This window comes from Gymnoscopelus braueri (genome assembly GCF_963280865.1).
Source record: "Gymnoscopelus braueri genome assembly, chromosome: 1".
NCBI classification, from domain to species: domain Eukaryota; kingdom Metazoa; phylum Chordata; class Actinopteri; order Myctophiformes; family Myctophidae; genus Gymnoscopelus; species Gymnoscopelus braueri.
This window is the reverse complement of record NC_137603.1, coordinates 5093720-5115723: the sequence shown is the minus strand read 5'-3', so window position 1 is coordinate 5115723 and position 22004 is coordinate 5093720. Positions and strand designations below refer to the sequence as shown.

General features: G+C 42.6%; 2 protein-coding genes across 2 annotated transcripts in view; both read left to right on the top strand.

Annotated features, from left to right (window-relative positions):
- LOC308083831 (NACHT, LRR and PYD domains-containing protein 1-like) overlaps nt 1–16383 on the top strand; it is a 52680-nt gene extending 36297 nt beyond the window's left edge. The window contains exons 20-28 of the mRNA XM_080426232.1: nt 718–770; nt 2908–2941; nt 3173–3406; nt 4729–4803; nt 12915–13018; nt 13404–13529; nt 13970–14108; nt 14237–14276; nt 15812–16383. Coding sequence (XP_080282358.1) covers nt 718–770; nt 2908–2941; nt 3173–3406; nt 4729–4803; nt 12915–13018; nt 13404–13529; nt 13970–14108; nt 14237–14259 — 788 coding nt within the window. The 3' untranslated portion in view covers nt 14260–14276; nt 15812–16383. The remainder of the gene's footprint in view (nt 1–717; nt 771–2907; nt 2942–3172; nt 3407–4728; nt 4804–12914; nt 13019–13403; nt 13530–13969; nt 14109–14236; nt 14277–15811) is intronic.
- Nucleotides 1–22004, top strand: part of LOC308089679 (uncharacterized protein) — a 496849-nt gene that overhangs the window by 180743 nt on the left and 294102 nt on the right. The gene's annotated exons all lie outside the window — the stretch shown is intronic.

The following is a 22004-nucleotide window of genomic DNA, read 5'->3' as shown; positions in this document are numbered from 1 at the left end:
TCTTGTTTCCAATGAGGTCCTTGATATTCAATTCATAGACATATAAAGTGGCACCACAATTCAAATATCATAAAAAAATAAAACAGGTAAAAGGTAACATTATGTACATAAAAAAAATATAAAAAGGGGAAAAAATAAGATAAAATAAAAGACTATGTACAAGAACGGGGGGGGGGGGGGTACTACCTCCTTTCTTGGCCTCCTGAAAGGTGAATATTCAGGGCTGTTTTAAAAGAGCCCAGCGAACTGCACTTTTTGAGGAATGAGGTTAGACTATTCCAAACCTGGGTGGCAGTGCTGTAGAAGGAGAATTTGCCCATGTTTGTTTTGTGGGTGGGTGGTACCAGATCGTTGTTGACGCTCCCTCTAGTATTGTGACTGTGGGTGTCGCTAACTTTTTGGAGGTATTTACTCAGATATGCGGGAATAGAGGGCATATTGGGCAAATTTGCATTTACAATTTTTGCATTTACAACCAAAACAATCCATGTTCTTTGGGAGAAATGGTGTTAGTGTTCTGTGGAGAAATATTGTTAGTGGGAATGAAAACATAGGCGCACCACCGGAAGTGGAGGGCTGAGGGCAGACCAAAACCCCGGTTTCCAGTGAGCATGGGTCCTCCGCGCAGCTCGGCCCAGAGTCAAATGCAAAAGTGAAAAACAGCAGATCATGTAATGATTACATTTCTTTGCTTTTTGTTATATTTCATATTTTCAGAGAGTCCCATGAAAGCGTCCCGCCAAGTGAGGAGAGGACTTCCACCAACCCAGGTAATAATTAGTTGTCACAGTGGAACTAGTTTTTCACTAGAAAATAATGAAAAGCAGACAATACTGAATTGTCTCTAAATGTGTTAGGGGTTTTCCAACTTTTCTTTCCTTCAAACTGAACCGAAACCGAACCAAGACTGTGACCCAAAAACCAAGGTTCAAACCGAACCGTGGGCTAAACTGCTGCATCCCTAGACTTAAATATCATGATTTCTGGACTGGTCATGGGGTCTTTAAAGGTGCCCATGTGACTGTTGTGCATTAGACAACTGACTAACATGAAAACATATCAGCCAGAAATCATATCATCATCTAAAACATGTGAATGAAACACATCTGATATGCATCCAGTGTACCTTTAGGTACCATCTAAATTGGAATTTAGATGGTACCTAAAGTGATATGCGGGGCGATGCACTGTTAAGGCAAGTTAAGGTACGCCTCAGATGGCAATTATCATGGGTGCGGGCGTGCAGGTCAACACACCCTCCCTCTCTCCCCCCTCCTATTCTCCTGCATCTCTCCCTCCCTCTCTCCTCCTCTCCTGTCTGTCTCTCTCTCTATCTCGTCCTGGTCTTGTGTTCATTGTGTTATATGCAGTTGTATGCAGCTGCGTATGTTGCAATCCACTCACTGTACTGCCGTGTCAACTTTATCTTTGGACATGCCTTCTAATGTTGTAGGCCGCTGTAGCTATCTTCTTTACATTTTAATTTAGAGTTTACAGAGATATATGTATTTAGAGAGATGTTCGCTGTGACCCAAACGTGCTGAGTCACAGCGTTCTGGCCTGTCGCTGTCCCATCTTTAGTGGTGCTGAAACATTCACCAGTTATATATTGTTATTGTGCAGGGAGGTACAACTGTGTAAGTGTGTGTACGCACTTACAAAGGATAATGGTTCTAATGTGTCACTGCTGAGCACAACCAAATCTCTATTACCTGGTGCTGAACGTGCACATGTCCGTGTCCCCCATGTATTCCCATCCTGCTCACCATAACGCCATTCATCTACTCAGCGGAACACTATGGGCTTCAATGAATGCACTTGTAAACAATGAGTTGCAACACTGCCCCTACAGACGCAACTTCACAGACGCAGTTTACAGAGTACAGACTATTTACATTTGTACATTGAGCTAATCTAAATGCCTTCAGTAGTAAACAAACAATCTTTACGCCTAATTGGCCTGCCTCATCTAATGGCTCTGGGGGAGGTGTTACCTAAAGCCACACCTCTCTCTCTCCCCTTATATTTTTATACAATTCTGAAAGTCCCGGAAAAGACACGCCGTGATTAGCCAGTAGTCACTTTGATAGGCAGTTTGCCTTCCCCAAAATGGCGCCCGCAGATACAGATGCCACAGAGTTGGAGGAGGCGTCTACGTTTTGGCTACAGGTGCTCACATTTTTGGCATGAAGTTTGCTCTTCCGGTTGAGAAAATGCCTTCTAATAAATCAGATTAGAAGGCATTTTCAGCTATCCAATCAAAACCATAGCAACCCACGCTGGGCAAGACCTAGACGGTTGAGTGTCTAAACGGAACTACTGGAATTTGGCGGAAGTGCCGCCAAAGAAAATCATGTTGATGCTTTACAAATCTGTTGACATTCTCCATGAAAGAAACGAGTGTTGTGATTGGTCGAAAAATGTTGTTTCCAGGGGAAATACCTACGACGGAAGTCCCGCCCCTATAGGCACTCTCTGCACTAGGTCAGACCAGGCTTTTCACAGATGAGTAAGGCTGGGAGTGAGGCTAATAGCAACCATGGTTGCCATTTTGGGCAGAATTACTTGCAATATCATAAACTGTCAGTTTAGCTATATCCATACAATATCTCGTCTCAAAACAATCAGACAGGTGAGACCTAAAGTGAGTAATCAATTATTTTAACGTGTGTGTGTGTGTGTGTGTGTGTGTGTGTGTGTGTGTGTGTGTGTGTGTGTGTGTGTGTGTGTGTGTGTGTGTGTGTGTGTGTGTGTGTGTGTGTGTGTGTGTGTGAGGCAGTATGTTTGATCCTCTCAGGTGGTGGATTTCATCTTTTAAACCACTGCTGTAGCCAATACCATACAAGACATAACTTGATTCAATGGCACTCAAGTATATGATTGTAATAACATGTCTGCGTTCCACAGGATGCTGATCATGACTTGAAGGATGAACAAAAAGGTGAGCTTATTATCTCCTTGATACAGTTCAATGCTTGAGGTAAATAGCAATTACATTGTTGGTTGATGCTGCCTTTTATTTGCCAGGGTTTAGATGCTCAATATCTTACTCCTAATGTATAAATGTACTGTACCACTTGTTACACAAATATGTATGTGGGGATGTAGAGATGCAGAGAGCTTACAGTATGCGATGTATTTATCTCTACAACTATCTTTCTCTTGCAAACAGCACATTATGTGATGCAGCAGAAGGCAGAGTTGATTCAAAAGGTTCCCACAGTCATGGCTATACTAGAGAGTCTAGGAGACAAAGTCCATCCTGAGATCTATGCTGGGATTCAAGCCAAGGAGACCAACATGGATAAAATGAGGAAACTGTATACAGATGTGCTACAACCAGGGGGAACAGCTGTCAGAGCGGCTTTTTATGATGCCCTTAAACTACACCAACCCAACCTGTTGGGTAAGTTCAGTTGTACTACTAAATTACTTATTTTTTTTTCATCTTCTTTTAGTTTGCAATTACTTTTTCCACCAATATTTTGTGAAGAGCTGGTAATAGCTGATTCTGTACAAGGAAAGTACGGCTCTACACTTCCATTCTCAACTTAACCTCTCAGCTTAAAACATTGTTATTAGTTATTAGTGTAGTATGCAGGCAGGCCTGCCTGCCTACCCTTCCGCCTGTTTTATGTTACACAATATATTGCTTGTTTTTGAAGTAAGGATGCATAACTGGGCTTATCATTATTTGTTTAGATTGAGAGCTGAACATTATTGTCAGCTAATTATTGTCTCTCAGTGTGTTTGCCGTTGCTGCCAGTAGGACCATTACTTGTCAAATTGATTACAATATCCTATCATGCCTTAAAGGAAACCACAGACACACCAGACAATTTACAGCAGTTATTCATCTCTCATAGCAATCATGAAACTAGTCGATCACATGAACGCCACACAATAGCCTATAATATAGGTAAGACATATTATATCTTACCATCTGATGAGCCTGGATGAAATCTGTCTCCATTCTCAATCCCGATAGCATATATTACTTAATAAAAAAAGACAATTGTAGAACAATACCTGTATATAAAAGCTTAATATCCTGCCATGCTTTAGTAGCCTATTTCTGTGACTTTAAACTGTAACTTTATCTTCTTCTCATTTACATATGAGAGCAATAATAGGTTGCTTTATTCATGCTCACACAAGCTCAGTTGATCCATCGTGAGAGGAACTAATTTGGTAAATGCATACACAAGATTAAACTGTCATTTGTGGAAAGCATTGTAAGCTTGTAGATCTGTTCTTTTTGACACGCAACACAGCTTTCCGCCTCTTGTTGAACATGGCCAACACAGCCCTGTGGAACAATGCAAATGATTCAAATATGAACGTGCATTTGATTTATAAACAGGTCAAATTAATTATCTGATACACTTGAGATTTGCACAAATCAAGGCTTTACACACTCTTTCATGAACCATACGTTGAGCTTTACTTAGGAAGAGCAAACCTGCACTAAAATATAGTATAAAAAGAGCTTTTTGAATGAGGCCCATTGTGTGTAGGCTACTCAAAAAGATTAAGCAGCATGCTTCATACTCTTGTGCAAGTAATACTGTACATCATGTAGCAGCAGCAGCAGAAGAAGATATAAATAAGTGTCTGGGTATGTAGCTTGGAGCATATTTGATCACATTGTGTAATTAATCAGTATAATGGCTAACATAAAACATATAGATAAATATAACATGATGAAACATTCTTCCTCGGTTTCAGAACCAGCCACAGAGAGTGGAGCTGCAGCAGGCCCCTCATCATCTCTTCATGATGATAGTGAGAACATGAGACAAGGTGAGTTCATAAGGGCGACATGTGACATTTAAAACAACAACACACATGCAAACATAAGCTTATCTCACAGATCATTCATTACTCATAACTTACTTGTTTAAATGTAATCTCTCAAGACAGATTCAGAGTTCCGCCGCTGAATCTGTCGGGAGCTTCTGTTACAACGTGTATAGTTTGGAATGTTAGGAACGTAAACAAAGACACATGGACCGGAAGTGGAGGGCTGAGGGCGGACCTAACGGCCAACATCCTGTTATCCACATTCTATAGACCATATTCACACGCCGGCCATATTGGAATTTAACATTGAAAGTGCCACCCCGTTGCCGTGGAAACCGGGGTGGCACTTCATTGACTTAATAGCAACATGGCCGCCGTGTGAATATGGTCTATTGGGAGGTCCCCCCAGAGTCAAATTCAAAGGAAAAAACATCAGAGGGTGCTGTTTTTCCTTTTTTTGACTATGAGGTTCCCAGATTGGTTTAAATGTGGCATGAATTGTAAAACTTAATTAGTGACTACCCTAATAGTACAGTTGTTTTATTTGTCTTATTTATAAGGGAGGGGGTGGGGGCACAGAGACTGCGTGTCTACAGTCCCATAATGTTGTGCTATAACCCTGCTGGTATGAATGGGTCCATCCATTATGTTATTATTTAAAAACAACACACATTATAATATATGCACATGGGAAACTATGAAATACAATGTATTGTCAAAAATATTACAAAACTAGAAAAAGTGCTCCTCGGAGCACAGGTCTCTGCCAGGTCAGGTCACTGCATTCATGATTTGAGGCATTTTGTTCCAAAATGGGTTTTGCTAAATTAGACCTGCTGGTGGCGCTATAACAGGCCAATGTGAAAAAAGGCGGCATTTCTTCCTTGGCCTAGTGCGAATGTGTTTGTGAAATTTCACGGAAATCGCAAGCTGCGTTCATGATTTGAGGCATTTTGTTCAAAACGGACCAACCCCGAAAATTTTGGAAGCGAACCTTAGCCAATGAGGATGGAATATGGGAAATCGGACAGATCCGTGTTGATTACATGACTATAGAGATACTGTGTAACGATTTGCATGACGTTTGGATTCAATCTGTAGGAGTAATGTAAAAAAAATGGTTTTGCACAAATCGGCCTCCAGGTGGCGCTATTAGCAATATTACTACCAACAAATTACCAAGATTTAATGAGAAAAAAGGCTGCATGCAGCAATTAAGCTTGTTTAGAAAAATGACGGGTTACGGGCTGGGCTGGGCCCAATTTGTCAAATATGTATCAGGCTTTGGGTCGGGCTGGGCTTGACGTTCTGTCGGGCTGGGTCGAGCCGGGCTCAAATATTTAGGCTTGTTCAAATCTCTACCCCAGGCTACAACACTGATGATACGTCCCAGGTGCATCCACGTGATGTTTTCTTTATACGAACGTAAACAAAACTGATTCTGTCAATATCACAATGTGACGCATTGTGAGCTTGTACATTGTGAGGTTGTAGATCTGCTATTTCCAAATAGCCAAAGTTTAAATAGGGCTGAAGTGGTTAATGTATGTGTTGTAGTAATAAGCTAAATCTGCAAAGTAATTAGTAATTAAAGTTTTCAAATAATTGTAGTGGATATTTGCCTCTGAGATGTAGTGGAGTAGAAGGAAATATATTGAAACATCGGAAACATCGGAATATTGAACATCGGAAATACTCGAGTAAAGTAAAAAATACTGTAGAAAACTGTACTTAAGTACATAACTTGAGTAAATGTACTTAGTTACTTTCCAACACTGATTGTGGGCCCTGCTTTGGAGGAAATACTAACTCTGAGATCTGGGGACCTGGAACTCATTTATAACTTATACTTTCAAAAGAAATAATCGGCCTCAGGTCTTAATGGGTTAAATGCATCCTAGAGTTGTGTTAAAGATGCATGGATTTTACAGTTCTGTAAACATTGGCTAAATTACTGATCAGACACTGTATTGTAGTTAGATAGCAAATACAGACTGACATAACCTTTGTATCTCAGGAGGGAAACTGTACCATAATGTTATCCAGATCCTCCCACTGGCTGGCCCGGGCTCGTCCTCATCTCCATCAGTCACTGAGGCCTGACTGGGCTCCAGCTGCTCTTCTTGTTCCTCTGCAGCTGGTGGTGGAAAATTGGACAGTTCCACCCGTGCCAAGTCATATATGGCCTCCTTTTCTTCCTGGCTAAACATTCGTAGCTGTTTGAATTTTGGCCACAGCATTACAGCAAGCTTTGCATGGTTATCCACCTCAATACGTTCACCTAGCAGCAGCAGGCATCTTCTTTTCAGCACTTCCAGAAAGGTGGTGTCAGATGCTGTGGGTTGGCAGTGGCTTATGAGGGTGGACTTCCACAGTGCCACCAGATTAATTGTTGGATATTTGGATCCACTCATCTCTTCTGTTGCTTTCTTGAATGGTTGTAAGAATTTTACAAACGGCTTCAGTGTGTCCTTGTCCGCGCGTGTGCCCCCTGCGTTTGTCCCCCACGCCCGCGTGCGCCCAGACCGCAAACATTTGCAGTTTTTAGTGGTTTTTGATACTTTTTTTGCGGGTTTGTGACGGATTTCGGATATCTATATTCACTGTTATCAAAATGGCTGAATATGATATTAAAACATAAAAAATAAAAAATAAAATCTTATATATATAGGCCTATATTTTTTTTTTAGAGAAAAAACAAACAGGTGGGCCCAGGCCGTGATGTGAATGCACATCACCTGTTGCTAGATTAAAAGGTGATCATGAAAAGGTCCATGTATGAAATGTACTGGAGCGATGAGCGTACAGTACATGTGCAGTACACGTTTGATTATTATGGATTGACAGAGTCACATGGTCACAATTAACACATTGCCAGCCAATGAGGTAAATATACGTCCTTTTAAAAAAATCCACAAGAGGGCGATCTAACACAATTTAGGAATGAACCCTTCACTCTGAGAGAAGGAACAGGGCATAGCAGTGGCGGCCATTTTCTGGTTCCACTCAGAAAAAACCCAATGCATTTTTTCCCATTGAGATTTCCAAAAATATTTATATCAATTATGTTTAGCCTAGAATCAAGACATCCAGGGTCCTGGTGAATCATGACCATAAAACAGTTGATTCTGTAAAAAAAATAAAAATTGTAGAGCGGAATAGCAATACGATCGTGCACTTTTTGTAAGAAGGCTGAAACTTTCAGCATAATTAGTAAATAATATAACATTCATTTTCAGAAGGGGAGGGAAGTCAAATTTGACCTCTGAGGGGTCAAATCCAAGATGGCCGCCCGTTTACAGGGTCTGAATGTCTAAATACTTTTTTAAAAAAAACATTTAAGGTGTTCTTTCCAACTAAGTTGGGGTTGCCCATTCATTTGATGATACTTTGGAGATTGCCAGAACCCAAGGACATACATTAAATCAAGGTCAAGGTCAAATTACATAGTAATAAGTATAGTTTAGCTTGGACACTGGGTTATACTGCAATATAGTGAAACTGTTCTTCCATGTTGTGACAATGTGAATAATACAAAACAAATAAACAGAATAAACCCATGGTGGTAGTCTATATTAATAAATTAATAGTAAATGACAATAATCAAGGTTCAATCTTGCGTACAGAAAGAGAATAACAAGACAAAAAAACAACAACTTAACAGTCTCCAGAACAGAGGCACAGTGCAATACATTTGAGTGCAGCTTTGGCACACTTGCATCGTCCAGTACACCCTTTGGTGCAGCGACAGCGGATTAATTCATGGCACGATTTGGATGCTTCAGAGAGAGTGGTCCAAAATGGTTGCCACCCAGTTGTTTCTTTTGTCCAGCCCCATTCAGATGGCTCTGGCATCTCTGGTTCCAGTACCAATGCCTGGTTCCAACAGTTTGCCTGGTAGCAAGTGCGCTTGATGTGTTGCTTGAGTGCTGCCTGGGTTGGAGGAATGCTCTCCAGTGTTCTTGACTTCTGTGTGAAGAGCTGTTTCCTGGCATCATTCACTTCCGTGCACTCACTGGTTCGGTCATACATGAGCACCACAAATCGCTCTAGCAGGAACATTGATCCTTCACTGACCTAACTTGGCATGTGTAGGAGTTCACTGAAAGCCTCATTCACCTCTGGGAATGACCTCCAAGTTTCCCAGGCAGTCTCCTTTCCTCTGCCAGCGAATCGCACCCGGTGAAAGCGTGAAAGACTGGGAGAGTCAGACACTGTGTTGGAGTCATTGTGGCAACCATTTCATGCTACAACAGCTATGTATGTACCGAAAGCTTGATCAAACACCAAAGGCAACCCACAGCTCATCGGAATGAAGCCAAAGACAGTACTACCACATCAGTATGAACAGTACGTATGGTCACCTTCTTACACCCCTTTAGCACAGTATCTGCCACATGCAGAAGCAGACAAGTGTCAGCCTCCTCTTGTGAACATGGGGCAAGCCACTTCCATTGGTTGCATAAAGTTCCTTGCCCTCTGATAGAGGAATGTTAATTAATTAATTGTCTAAACCCCTTCAGACGTGTTGCCTATATAAGACACCCATGTTTGTTACACTGCCATTTGTTGATTCTGAGGAAATCATTGCACTATTTTTTGGGGCACATTTTTACCTTGACCTCGACCTAAATGCATTTCTTTGAAATCTGGTGATCTCGAAAGTATCACCAAATGAAAAGGCATCCCCTATTTAGTTGGAAATTATACTTTAAACATTTTTCTACTGTGTTTGGTTCCAAACTTAAGTTGGACTAGCGGCCATTTTGGATTTGACCTCTCACGGTCCTCAGAGGTCAAATCTGACTTCCCTCCCCTTCTGAAAATGTATGTTATATTATTTACTAATTATGCTGAAAATGTCACGCTTCTTACAAAAAGTGCACGATTTGCTCAAAAACAGGAGTTAACCCGCTGTACTAAATAAAACAAAGGGTATTCATTAAATATAGTATATCATATAATTAGATATTTAAAAAAAAATCACAGTCACATTTTTTTATGGTCATGAATCACCAGGACCCTGGATGGCTTGATTCTAGGCTTAAAATAATTGATATAAATATTTTTGGAAATCTCAATGGGAAAAATGCATTGGGTTTTTCTGAGTGGAACCAGAAAATGGCCGCCACTGCTATGCCCTATAGACGTGTGACGTCATCCCAAAACAAACATTTTTAGAAAAACACATCTAGCTCGGATTTCTTCTTTTTTTGGTGAAAACAAGTCTTATTCAACGGGCGATGGCAACAAAATGGCCGATCACGGTAAAAATGTTTTGTTCCGGTGGATAGAGGAGACCCTCCCCCACCCCCCAGAAACCCTTTGTTTACACATGTGTACAATTCTCGTCAATATAAGGTAGAAACGCTGGCATGGGGATGAAAAACAATTTTCTAGCAATCAATGTGTTAATATCATTATTATTAAGTGTGTCTACCATGCCAATGGCAAAACACGTGTAATCCGCCATACTTAATAATAATCATAATAATATTCTTCCCGTAAAATGTGTCTCCTGATTGTTTGACATTTTGCCACCTACCTGAAAATGTTGTATCTGTTTATTAAAGACCTGGAGAGACAGGGAGACTCCTGTTACTGAACAGACACTCTATAGCAGTACTTACTATCAGAATATAGTGCTTTAAACTTTCAACAAAACACTTACCTACCCTACCTTTAAAACTTTGACTGAAACTATAAGATGATCTTTGTATATTGACTAAGGGCGGATTCAGACTATGGTCCCGAGTGCGCACCCCAGACCGCTTGGCAGATGTCGTGCTAGTGTGAACGTTGCGCACCGTTCCCCGGAACGGATTACCGTACCGTACCCGAGACCGCCTGGGGAGGTAGTCTCGGATCCGGATCATGCGTAGTCGAGTACGGAACGCTGCAATGTGAATCCATCCGTACCGACAGCAGGAAGTAGACTGCTAATCATATACGCTTTATAATGACGCATTATTTTACCTGGTTTATACCTTCTCATAGTTCTACTTGAATGTTGACGAGAAATAATAATCCCACTAGTGTTTGAGTAGCGCGAGCTGTGAAAAAACATAAACAAAAAACACATGCGTAGCGAACGCTGCCACTAGGATAAATATACCAAGGATTAGTCCGTGACGTCACTGCTAAAAATTAAAGGATGTGTCAGTTACATCATGTCATATGATGATAATTACAGACAATGTTACATTGCAAGGTTTCAAAGACCAGCGCACACACTGCTTTGGTTGTGTATTGTTGTTCTGTTATTATTATAACTCAAGACATCAGTAGGAACTACAGTCAAACTATTATTCACTCTAAACTCTGACAAGTGATTCTTCTGTGATTACATTCTCTATCTCCCAAAGCCCCATAGTCCACAGCGCCCCCATGAGGCACATATTTACCATTACTGTTGAATTAAATGTACTCTGGTACGGAAAATTCTTGGCCAATGTGAATGCTGGCCAGCTGGGAGAGGCCAACCGTACTCGGGAACGGTTCGAATCAATCGGACCCAGTCTGAATCCACTCTATAAGTAGCCATTTCCTGGCCTGTAACTAATTGTTGCGTTACATAATTTATGCTAATTATTTTAATAAGAAAATGAGACATGATTGCAACATCTAATAGGTGCATTTTTGGATATCACAAATAAAGAATCAGATCACTTTTAAAAGTTAGCTAGAAACAGAATTATAGCCATTTTCAATTTTGGGCATTAATTAGCTCTTTTTTCCAATTACTCTATGTCGAAACAGTGACGTTTCAGCTTTACAGCTATAGAAACAACTAATGAACAATCTTTCCTCAAAATGTATTGTTTCCTCCCCATTTTCAATTCTGATTAAGCAGTGCAGGACTGCTTAGTACACGTTCACTGCAGTAAGAAATAATAATAAAGACATGCACATCCCAATGTCCAATTCAATGGGTGCTGGATCAAGGAAAATGCCTTGCAAAATTAATCTCTGCACACCAAACAGCTCCCTTTTTAAAGGACTTTATTCTACATTTTTAGTGTAGAATAAACTCCGCTCACATGCTCTGGTCCCAGGCCAACAGGGCACATCTGATCTAGATATAGGATATTATATGAACTGACACTCTGCTCCCCGTGCTTTAAAGGGGAATTTCGCCCGACGGTTTTCTTACCTTTTCTATGTTGTTATGATATCCTAGGACGAGTGGTACAGTAGATTAATTTCATAACCCCATCCCGGTTCCGCTGAAGCTAAAAAACCCACGCCTATGGGCTAAATCGCTTATTTTAATAGTTTTTTTTTTTGGTGAGATCTGACGTTCATAGTGACAGAACACTATGTGATGAGATTTCAAGAAACGAAAAAATATGTGATTTAGCGCAAGTCCCATAGGTGCAGGTTTTTAGCTGCTGGGGACTCTAGCAGCTGAAATCTAGCAGCTACAGTATGTAGCAGCCTACATTAAGAGTCAATGATATTAAAGAAGCCATATGATCCCACACACCACGTTGTGCACTTTGATTCCATGGCAGTAGTTTGATAATCTCTCTGCTCTCCAAGTCACTGAACTGACAGATGCGCAGCTCAACTTAGTTATTTTGTGCTGCAGTATTCTGATCCCAGGTCAGTCTAATCATTGCAGCACAGTATCTACCGATTAGGACGGGTCTTCTCACATCCACTCAGGTATATTACACATGATAAACAGACCTTGACAAAATGTGTCCCCTGGGGGCCCCTGGCAACAGTAAGCAAAGTTGTACAATGCAGCCATTGGTGTGAACCTGGTTTTATGGCAAGTTTGGTGTGGATTGGAGCAATGGTGCGCCTGGAAAGTCTGGATCTGTGTGTGACATCCACTATGCTGTTTTGTGGTTTCCATGCATGTCTTCTTGCTGTCTCTATAAAACTGTACAGAGACCCCCCCCCCCCACCCCACGCACGCACGCACACGCGCGCACACACACACACACACACACACACACACACACACACACACACACACACACACACACACACACACACACACACACACACCCTCACACACACACACACACACACACACACACACACACACACACACACACGCTTAGGTAGCCATCTAAAGTGGTCGGTGTCCTCCTTGTCAGCAGGGCGGCAAAGACACGGAGTAGTGCTGGTCTTCGAGGCTTTGAGGAGCAGTATCGGAACCCACACTTTCCGCATCTACTTCAGCGCACACACATCAGTACCAGTAAGGAGGGCACCAAGATGGAGACAGAACACTTGCATAATGATGTGCTTCCAGTTTAGCAATGGGTAGTAAATAGCAGAGTTTTGTGTAATAATCATAATAATTATCATACAATAATTCATGACATTTACATCTGTACAGCTTTTGTAGTCATATCTCATGTGTTATCATTATTTGCATAACTGTATAATTGCTATTCTTGATTTGATTTAATCTGTGCTCTGATTACCGCTGGACTAGACAAAATGCATCAGTGTGTTCTCATTTTGACTAATACTTACCCCCCCCCCCCCCCCCCTTTCACTACTCCACTGCCTATTGTCTTCCCCCCTTTTCTCCTTTTGTTCATCACCTTGTCGACCTGTTTGTTATCTTTGTGTGTCAGGACATAAAGAGGGATATGAAGAGGGGCCACTTTGGCAGTGGACTTTTCAAGAATTCCTTCTGTCTGCTCACAGAGGGGATGAAGTACCATCTCATGAGTGAGCCAAGTGGTGAAATTGACCCTGAGGTGTGTTTGTCTCTGTGCTCTTTTAGCTTATGGTAAATGTTGTAGAGATGAGGCTAGGTGTAAATGGTAAATGTAGTTATTAATAATAATAATAATAATATAATAATAATAATAATAATAATAATAATAATAATAATAATAATAATAATAATAATAATAATAATAGACTTTATTTGTATAGCACCTTTCATGACATGAAATGCAGCTCAAAGTGCTTTACAGAGCAAGAATACAATTACAGTTAGAACCAATTTAACAATAAAGCAAACAAAAATAAAATAAAATAAAATAAAAGCAAAGGCATAAAACAACTCAATAAATTAAAATAGGCAATACAGTGAGGAATTAAAAATCAACCAAAGAATCAGCTAAAAGCAACATATATTGTATGTCATGAGTGTGTGATGCAAGTTAATTATTGTTATTATTTGTCTGTGCAGAACTTGACATTCACCGTGGCACCTGGAACTGTGTTCAAAGGCTACTTTGAAGCATGTTTTGAGCAGCCACCTCCCTTCAAATTGAGTCTTATAGCAATTGGTACTGATTCTACTGTATGGACTGCAACCATTAGAAAAGGTACCAATGTGCACACTCACGAGTCTACTTGAATGTGTGTGGTTATTTGTTCTTGATCTTATGTTTGTAACTTTGCAGTGCATTTCTAAATGATGATGCTTCTATTCTATCTTCTGTTGTTGTGTCAGGTGACTTGGTCTCGACCCAATGAAAGATCACATGAGCCAGGTGATTTTCCACTTCCTTAGTCATGTGATATACTGTGTGTATTTCGGATAACTGTGACCTTTAAAAAAGAACACATGCATGCCGGCCCTCTTTCCCCTACATAACGTGCCGACATGGCGATTGGCTGCATACGATTGCTTGATAAATCACACGTGGACGTGGTCGTACACGTGATTCCTGGGCTCAAATTTAAGCTAGTTTCTACGTTCCATTGATAAATGAGGGCCAGTGTCTTGCTCAAGGACACTTTGACACATAGCCAGGAGGAGCCAGTGATCGAACCGGAAACCTTCCGATTCAAAGACAGACACTTTTAACTCATGGGTCGGTCACTGCTGCAACAAATTGAAAAAGAGTTTGAAACTTTGTAAAGCATGAGTGAAGACACAGCCTTAATAGCCTATGTGAGAATATGTGTTGCTTTCAGGTATAAAGGTAGTTTATTGATAAGTGACTGCTATCATTAATTTATGTTTGAGGTCTGCTAGATATTTGAAAGGATGCATCTGCTAAACCAAATCCATGTAGTTCCAATGTTGAACACCCAGGGCCCTATTTTGTGCGACTTAACTACCAGGTCTTTTGAATTAACTTAAGACCTGGAGGCGTGGCCAATGCTGTTTCACAATTTTGAGTGGCCAAACAGTAGTGGCACATGATTGTCAGGACAAAGTAGACTAAACTCAAATTCACCAATTTATTATGTACATGTCAACAAACATGCTTCTAGGCTACTAGGCCGAAACCTTAAAGCAAAATGACACTTTGCTAGAGGTCTGAGTTGTGTTACCTTGTCATTTTCGCTAGAAAATGGTAATCCAAACAATTGTCTCATTGACTTACATACTGAATCAGCTTCAAGTTTTTAGCACATTATTCAAATGCAAACACAACTGTTTCTGTCAATATCACAATGTGACGTGTTGTGAGCTTGTAGATCTGCTATTTCCAAATAACCAAAGTTTAGATAGGGCTGAAGTGGTTAATGTGTGTGTTGTAATAATAAGCTAAATGTACAAAGTAACTAGTAATTAAAGTTTTCAAATAATTGTAGTGGAGTAGAAGTACAATATTTGTCTCTGAGATGTAGTGGAGTAGAGGTACAAATATTGAAGATTGGAAATACTCCAGTGAAGTAAAAAAAATACTGTAGAAAACTGTACTTAAGTACAGTACTTGAGTAAATGTACTTTGTTACTTTCCATCACTGATTGTGGGCCCTGCTTTGGAGGAAATACTAATTCTGAGATCTGGGAACCTGGAACTCAGAACTCAAAAGGTTTTGAAAATAGCCGGTCTACAAGCTCACAACGCATCGCAACACGATTGAACTTGTAGATCAGATTTCTTTCTTTCTTTCTTTCTTTCTTTCTTTCTTTCTTTCTTTCTTTCTTTCTTTCTTCAGGGGTGGTTGTGGGGAAACATAAACAAAAAAAATCATCACAGACAGACAGACAGACAAGACAAGACAAGACAGACAGACAGACAGTTTCATAATGAAGTGTAACTAAGACACTGTATTATTTTCCCTCCAGGTCGTTTGGATGACCCCCCGAAACTGTACCATAATGTTATACACGTTATACATGTACATTTATTTCTGACTGCTTAGGTAAAGCTCTTTGCTTTAATGAAAGCCATGAACCTTACAGTATTTTTGTTATTTGTACATTTGGTAATAAAGAGCTTTGTTTGACACAAGTGGAAAAAAAGCAGAAATAGACCCCTATGTCCTCCTTCATAGAAATAAGTGAATGCTGAAAATGTAAATGTCAGACCAGCTAATTGTACAAGGAGGTAACGTTGTCACAGATCAATGGCATCCAAACATCAGTCTATGCATACGACACACACAGAGGTTTTAACACAGATTGAAGGAGCCGTTCTGTCTCGTCTGCCTTTGACCAGGTGTTCACCATGGGAGGCCTTACCAATTAGGCAGGTAATGTGATAAGGGCACAGGTGCAACAAGCCCAGTTGATTGATGGTAGGCTATTGGTACACAGGAAGATTATACATTTTTTTACCGTTCTATGTTCTTTTGTTTGCATTAAACCTTGCTGTGATTCATGTTACTCTTAATAAATGGGAACGTCACCCGACAGCAGTTTTTGGTTTGGACATTCAGTTATTGAACGCGTCAAAAACGGTTTCCCTGTGCCCAGCCGAGTGGTGAAATGTTTAAGATATTCACTACAGATGTCTGTTGAACTCATGTATGTAGTATGTTCCTACACATCAGGCTGAGCCGCTGGTTATAAAATAAGCTTTGACCAGCAGAGGGCACTGGTGATAATATCTGCTTTAAAATAGAACTATAATTTTGTCATGATTGTGGACAGGAACAGTTTTAGTTGTATATAAAACAGAGAGACAACATTCATGTTCATTCAAGCAATTGATTGAGTTTCACACAGTGGCAGCGACTGACTCTCAGCTGATATGAGACCAGTGATATGACGTCTAATTCACATGGTGTGTGTGTGCTCGTGCGTGCGTGCGTGCGTGCGTGCGTGCGTGCGTGCACCAGTGAACCATAATAAGCCATAATAACATGTAAAGCTTTGCTTGGAACACAATCTGCAGCTCAACCTGCTGATCTCAGCACGACGCACGCACGCACGCGCACACACACACACACACACACACACACACACACACACACACTGTGGAATAATCTATGATTATGACGGTGGGGTGTTAATGACATGTACCTACTTATGTGGCCTTCTAGCTCCATCCAGTGGTGAATGACCGTTTGTTCAGCTAATTGTAGGAGAAGTGACGCACTTCCGGTCTAACGTGAATAATAATACTTTCATTAGATTTAGGTAGATTAGCGGCTTAATCCGCACGTAGAAAGTATTGTCCTAGTAGTGGGGTAATTTATGTATTTACTATCTACTTTTCTGTGGGGTATTTAGTTATTTGTTATGCCTGCCAGCGTGACCAAGTGTACTGCGCATGCGTCAACTTCTATAGGACCGGGGCTTTCAGAATAGAAGCTTCAGTAACGAAGCAGAGCCGCGGTGGACAGTTGGTATGTAAACTGAGAGCTAATTTTACACGACTTAACGTATTTTCTCACATATATATTATACCTTGTGAAGATGTATTTCATGTCGGTAATGATTGTTATGTTCTATGTTTTTATCTGCAGGTTTATAACCTACCGTTGTAACAACCAGTATAGTGTTTAGATAAGGGTGTGATTGTTTGTGTGTGAATGAAAACAGAAATAAAACGCCAGAAAGACACTTGTTTGAGTTGTATCCACTGACCACAGCGCTACTACCTTTCCAAAAAGGGAAATCTACGATTATACAAGGTGTGATTGGTTAGATATTTGGACAGTTATAAACCACTCGTCGACCTCCGGAGGAGGACGAAAGTGTGGAGCAGACGGACGGAGAGAAAGAGGACGCGACGGTCGGACCACTTTCACTCGACGCTGCACGGCGGAGAAGCCGTTAAAGGGAAGTACAATAGTGTTCCTTTTGACTACCAGTAGTAGTGAAAAGCTGTGAGCTAAAAGAAGTAAAAGTGACTGTTTCTGTGGAAGGATCGCTGTGCACTGATGCTAGCCGTGCTAAAGCTAACCAGCAGCTGTTGCTTGCTGCTGAAGGACAGCAGCTGCTTACTAGAGGTCGGCTATTACTTGCTGTAGGACAGCTGCTAAGCCATTGTTGCGCTGTGCACTGATGCTAGCCGTGCTAAAGATAACCGACAGCTGTTGCTTGCTGAAAGGACAGCAGCTGCTTACTACAGGTCAGCTATTGCTTGCTGTAGGACAGCTGCTAAGCCATTGTTGCTAACAGGATGCTATGCTACACTGCTGTATGCTAAGGAGGCTGCAGCAGCGCTTTATTGACTTTGATGCTATTGACTTTGCTGCTATTTAACTCTTTGCTGCGGGCTGCTAGCTAGTAAACCGTAATCAAGCTATTCCGGGTCCCTATATCTGCGCTGAAAGCTAGTAAAGGGGAGCCATAAGACGGAAAGCAATATGGAGACAATTGAGGAGTTAAAGAGGAAGCTAACTGGTGCATTGGCCGAATGTGAGGAAATAGCAGACCGGATAGATGATGCAATTCATCGTAAGCCAGCCGGGGAACTGGAGAGAGACAGAAGAGCACTCCTGAGTGAGGATGAGAGAGTCTTTACGTACCAGAATCAGTATGTGAGGGCCTTAAAAGAGGACGATGAGACTACAAATGCAACAGCGATTGTCGACACCAAGGCGAAGAGGAAGGCCTGTAACGAAAGGTCCTTGGACACGGATCGGAGGGTCCGGGAAAAGCTATGGTCCCGCTTTGCAGGACGGCATATGGACGACCTAAGGGGGGAGTTCGAGGATGCTTTGGGGAAAGTCAAGCTACTTAGCTTGCAGTCAGCATCCAGGGAGGATCGAGAGAGAGAGAGAGATAGACTAAATAGGAGACTAGATGACTATGCTCAAGGAGTAAATGAATGGAAGTACATTGTCCCTGAGCTTAACGTAGCCGAGATTCAGGGAAGGTACAAGATCCAGAAGGAACAAATAGAGGTGCTACTGGTAGACTGGGCCAGGGAAGTTAATGAAGAAAAGAACCATGGCCAAGAGGCCATTGGGAACGAGGAATCGTTAGTGGTGGTAGATGAGGGACACGACGACCCGTTAAGGCATACCACAACCCCAGCCAGCCCGAAAGTGTACAGCTTTAAAGACCTGCCTGCCGTATCCAGTGTCAAAACCCTCCCTATCCGCGGATATGTGGAGCCACCCGCTCCGACCTCCACACCATTAAGAGAGGGTGGGTCTCCGCGCTTGTCATTTCCAATCACAGGCATACCACCACAGCAGAGTGGCCGCATTGGCGCCACTGATGCATCGCAGGTAGTGTCTGAATCCCACGGCGTGTCAGGCATGGCATATGGAGGAGATGGCAGCGCCCAGTACAGGCCTAAAGTAAAGCTGAGGGCCATGAGTCTGCCTAAGTTCTCCGGGGACCGAAGAAGCTATTGGTACTGGCGGGACAATTGGGAGAAAGTCCAGGCGTTGGCAGAACCTTCAGGTTTAGAAGTGTGCAAAAGGGCTCACCTACTTGACAGCCTGGAAGGGGCACTGAAGACAGAGCTTCGATTAGATACATGCAGAACGTCAATTGATATCTTTAGACTCCTGGATAACCGGTTTGGGAACAAGGGAATAACTGCTCAGATGATCCTGGGGGAACTAGAGGAAATGCCTGCGGTAAAGAACTACCAGCCTAGGAAGGCAATAACCTTGATCCAGACAGTGGAAAGGGCACTGAAGGACCTAGAGGACCTGGGAATGATGGATAACATGAAGAATCCATTGATGGTCAATAAGATAGTAGGGAAGCTTCCCGGGGATATCAAAGAGAAATGGATCACCCTTGAGCAGGATGCCATGTATGGTGTTAACGCAGGGAATCATTTCGATAGTCTCTTGAAGTTTCTGAAAGGGCAGGAGGCGGTCCTCGAAAGGATAGCAGAGCTGGATCTTGGACCCACCTATACTAATGAGAAGACATCCCAACGAGAGAAGCCGAGGGAGAGGCGGCAGGAAAAGCAGTCATTCACCAAGACAGCAGTGAGTGAGATTAAGAGGGAGTTCCGGCGAGAAGCGTGCACTATGTGTGGAGATGAGAAACATGGAGGGCAACTCTACTTCTGCCCAGCCTTCCGGAGGGCTAACCCGTCAGCAAGGAAAGCCCATGTGAGAAAAGTAAATGCGTGTTACAGGTGCCTGGGCGTTCACGGAGCTGACGGAGCATGTGTACAGGATGCACAGAAGTTCCTCTGCCGAAAGGAAGAGTGTGTAGGGGACGACGCTCCTGCAAGCCATCATGTCTACCTCTGCCTAGCAAGGAAAGGGGCATCAACCAGAAGGGAAACCCGAGTTGAAAAGAAGGGAGGGCCTCGTGGCCTGACAGAGGAACAGGAAGCCTTCAGAGCCGAGTTGGATCCGAAAATGATGGAGAAGTTCAAGAGAGCCTTCACTAACAAGGCTACCTCAAAAGTATGCTCCAAAAATAGTCTGGTGGAAAAAAGTGGCTTAAAATAGCTACCAGTCCTCATGATGCTTGTGGATGTCACAACAAGAGGAGGAGACTATATCGGAGCCCTGATTGACCTCGCCTCTGACACAAACTATATCACGCACCGAGCCGCTAAAAGACTCGGACTGACTGGAGAACCAATCACACTGGTGGTTTATGGAGTTGGGAAGATGGAGGCAAGGGTCGACACGAGGAGATATCTCGTGGCAATCAAAATATGGACCCCAAGAGGAACCTTAAAATCCCACGAGATGATCTGCTACGGCTTAGATGACATCGCCAAAGTGGATCGAGTGGTGGAATCAGAAGAACTGGAGCAGTTCTTCCCAGGGGTCAGGCCAGGAGAATTGGCCCGTCCCGAGAAGATTGAACTTCTCATCAGCACTCGCGAAGGCCGACTAGCACCGCAGAGACTGCATAGAATCGGTGATCTAGTGCTGTGGGATGGTCCACTGGGCAAGACCGTGAGTGGTGTACATCCGGACCTCTTTGAAGAGGTGGAGGTGACAACACGCTATTCATTAACACACTTTGCTCGTTCCATGAGGACGGCAGCCATTAAGGTGGAGGAACACCTTTTAAACGTCCCAAAGCCTGTGGACAATGTGAAGGAACACCCTTTAAACGTCCCAAAGCCTGTGGACAATGTGAGAAAGGCAACTACCGCTGCAAGCGCTATCGATGCCATAAGCTGGTTGAAGATGGACAGCATTGGAGCAGCATGTGACCCTGCATGCGGGGGCTGTCGTTGTGGGAAGTGTTCTCCGGGAGGAAAGGAGATGACGCTGGTTGAAGAAAGGGAGATGGAACGTATCAAAGAAGGCTTGACCTTCAAAGAGAGGGATGAGCACAGTGGAGAGCCCCACTGGGATGCAAAGTACCCCTGGAAGGAGGATCCGGCATCACTCCCCAACAACCGCAAAGTAGTGGAAGCAACGTTCCTAAGAACAGAGAAGCGCCTTGGAAAAGATCCCAAGTGGAAAGAAGCCTACACCAGGCAGATCCACGAAATGATTGAAAGAGGAGCAGCGGTGAAGTTGACAAAGTCCATGATGGAAGAGTGGCCTGGAGCAGTGTGGTGGGTGAGTCATCTAACAGCCCCCAATCCCCATTCAGTTACCACACCAGTGCGTATCGTCTGGGACAGCAGCCAAGAATACAGGGGAGTGAGCCTGAACAACATCCTGATAAAGGGTCCTGACGTGCTAAACCCCATCCGGGCAGTATTACTCAGATTCCGGGAGGGAGAGTTTGCTGCTATCGGCGACATCAAAAAGATGTACAATTCAGTGTGGCTGGAAGAGCAAGAAGTCCATCTTCACCGATTCCTGTGGAGAGACTCACCACAGGACAAGATTGAAGACTATGCCATTGTACGGGTGAACATGGGAGATAAGCCGGCCGGATGCATAGCGCAAGTGGCTATGAGGGAGACTGCTAATCTTCCTCAGTTCTCCCACCTTGCGGATGAAAGAAGTGTCATTCAGGAGAACAGCTACGTGGATGACATCTTTGCATCACACAATGACCCAAGCAGACTTGAAGAGATCCTGAAGGGGGTCAAAACTATACTGACGACAGGAGGCTTCCACCTAAAGCCCTGGATCCGGTCTGGGCAAAGTGGGAGGATTGATGCTTCAGAATCCATGCCTGAGACACTGAT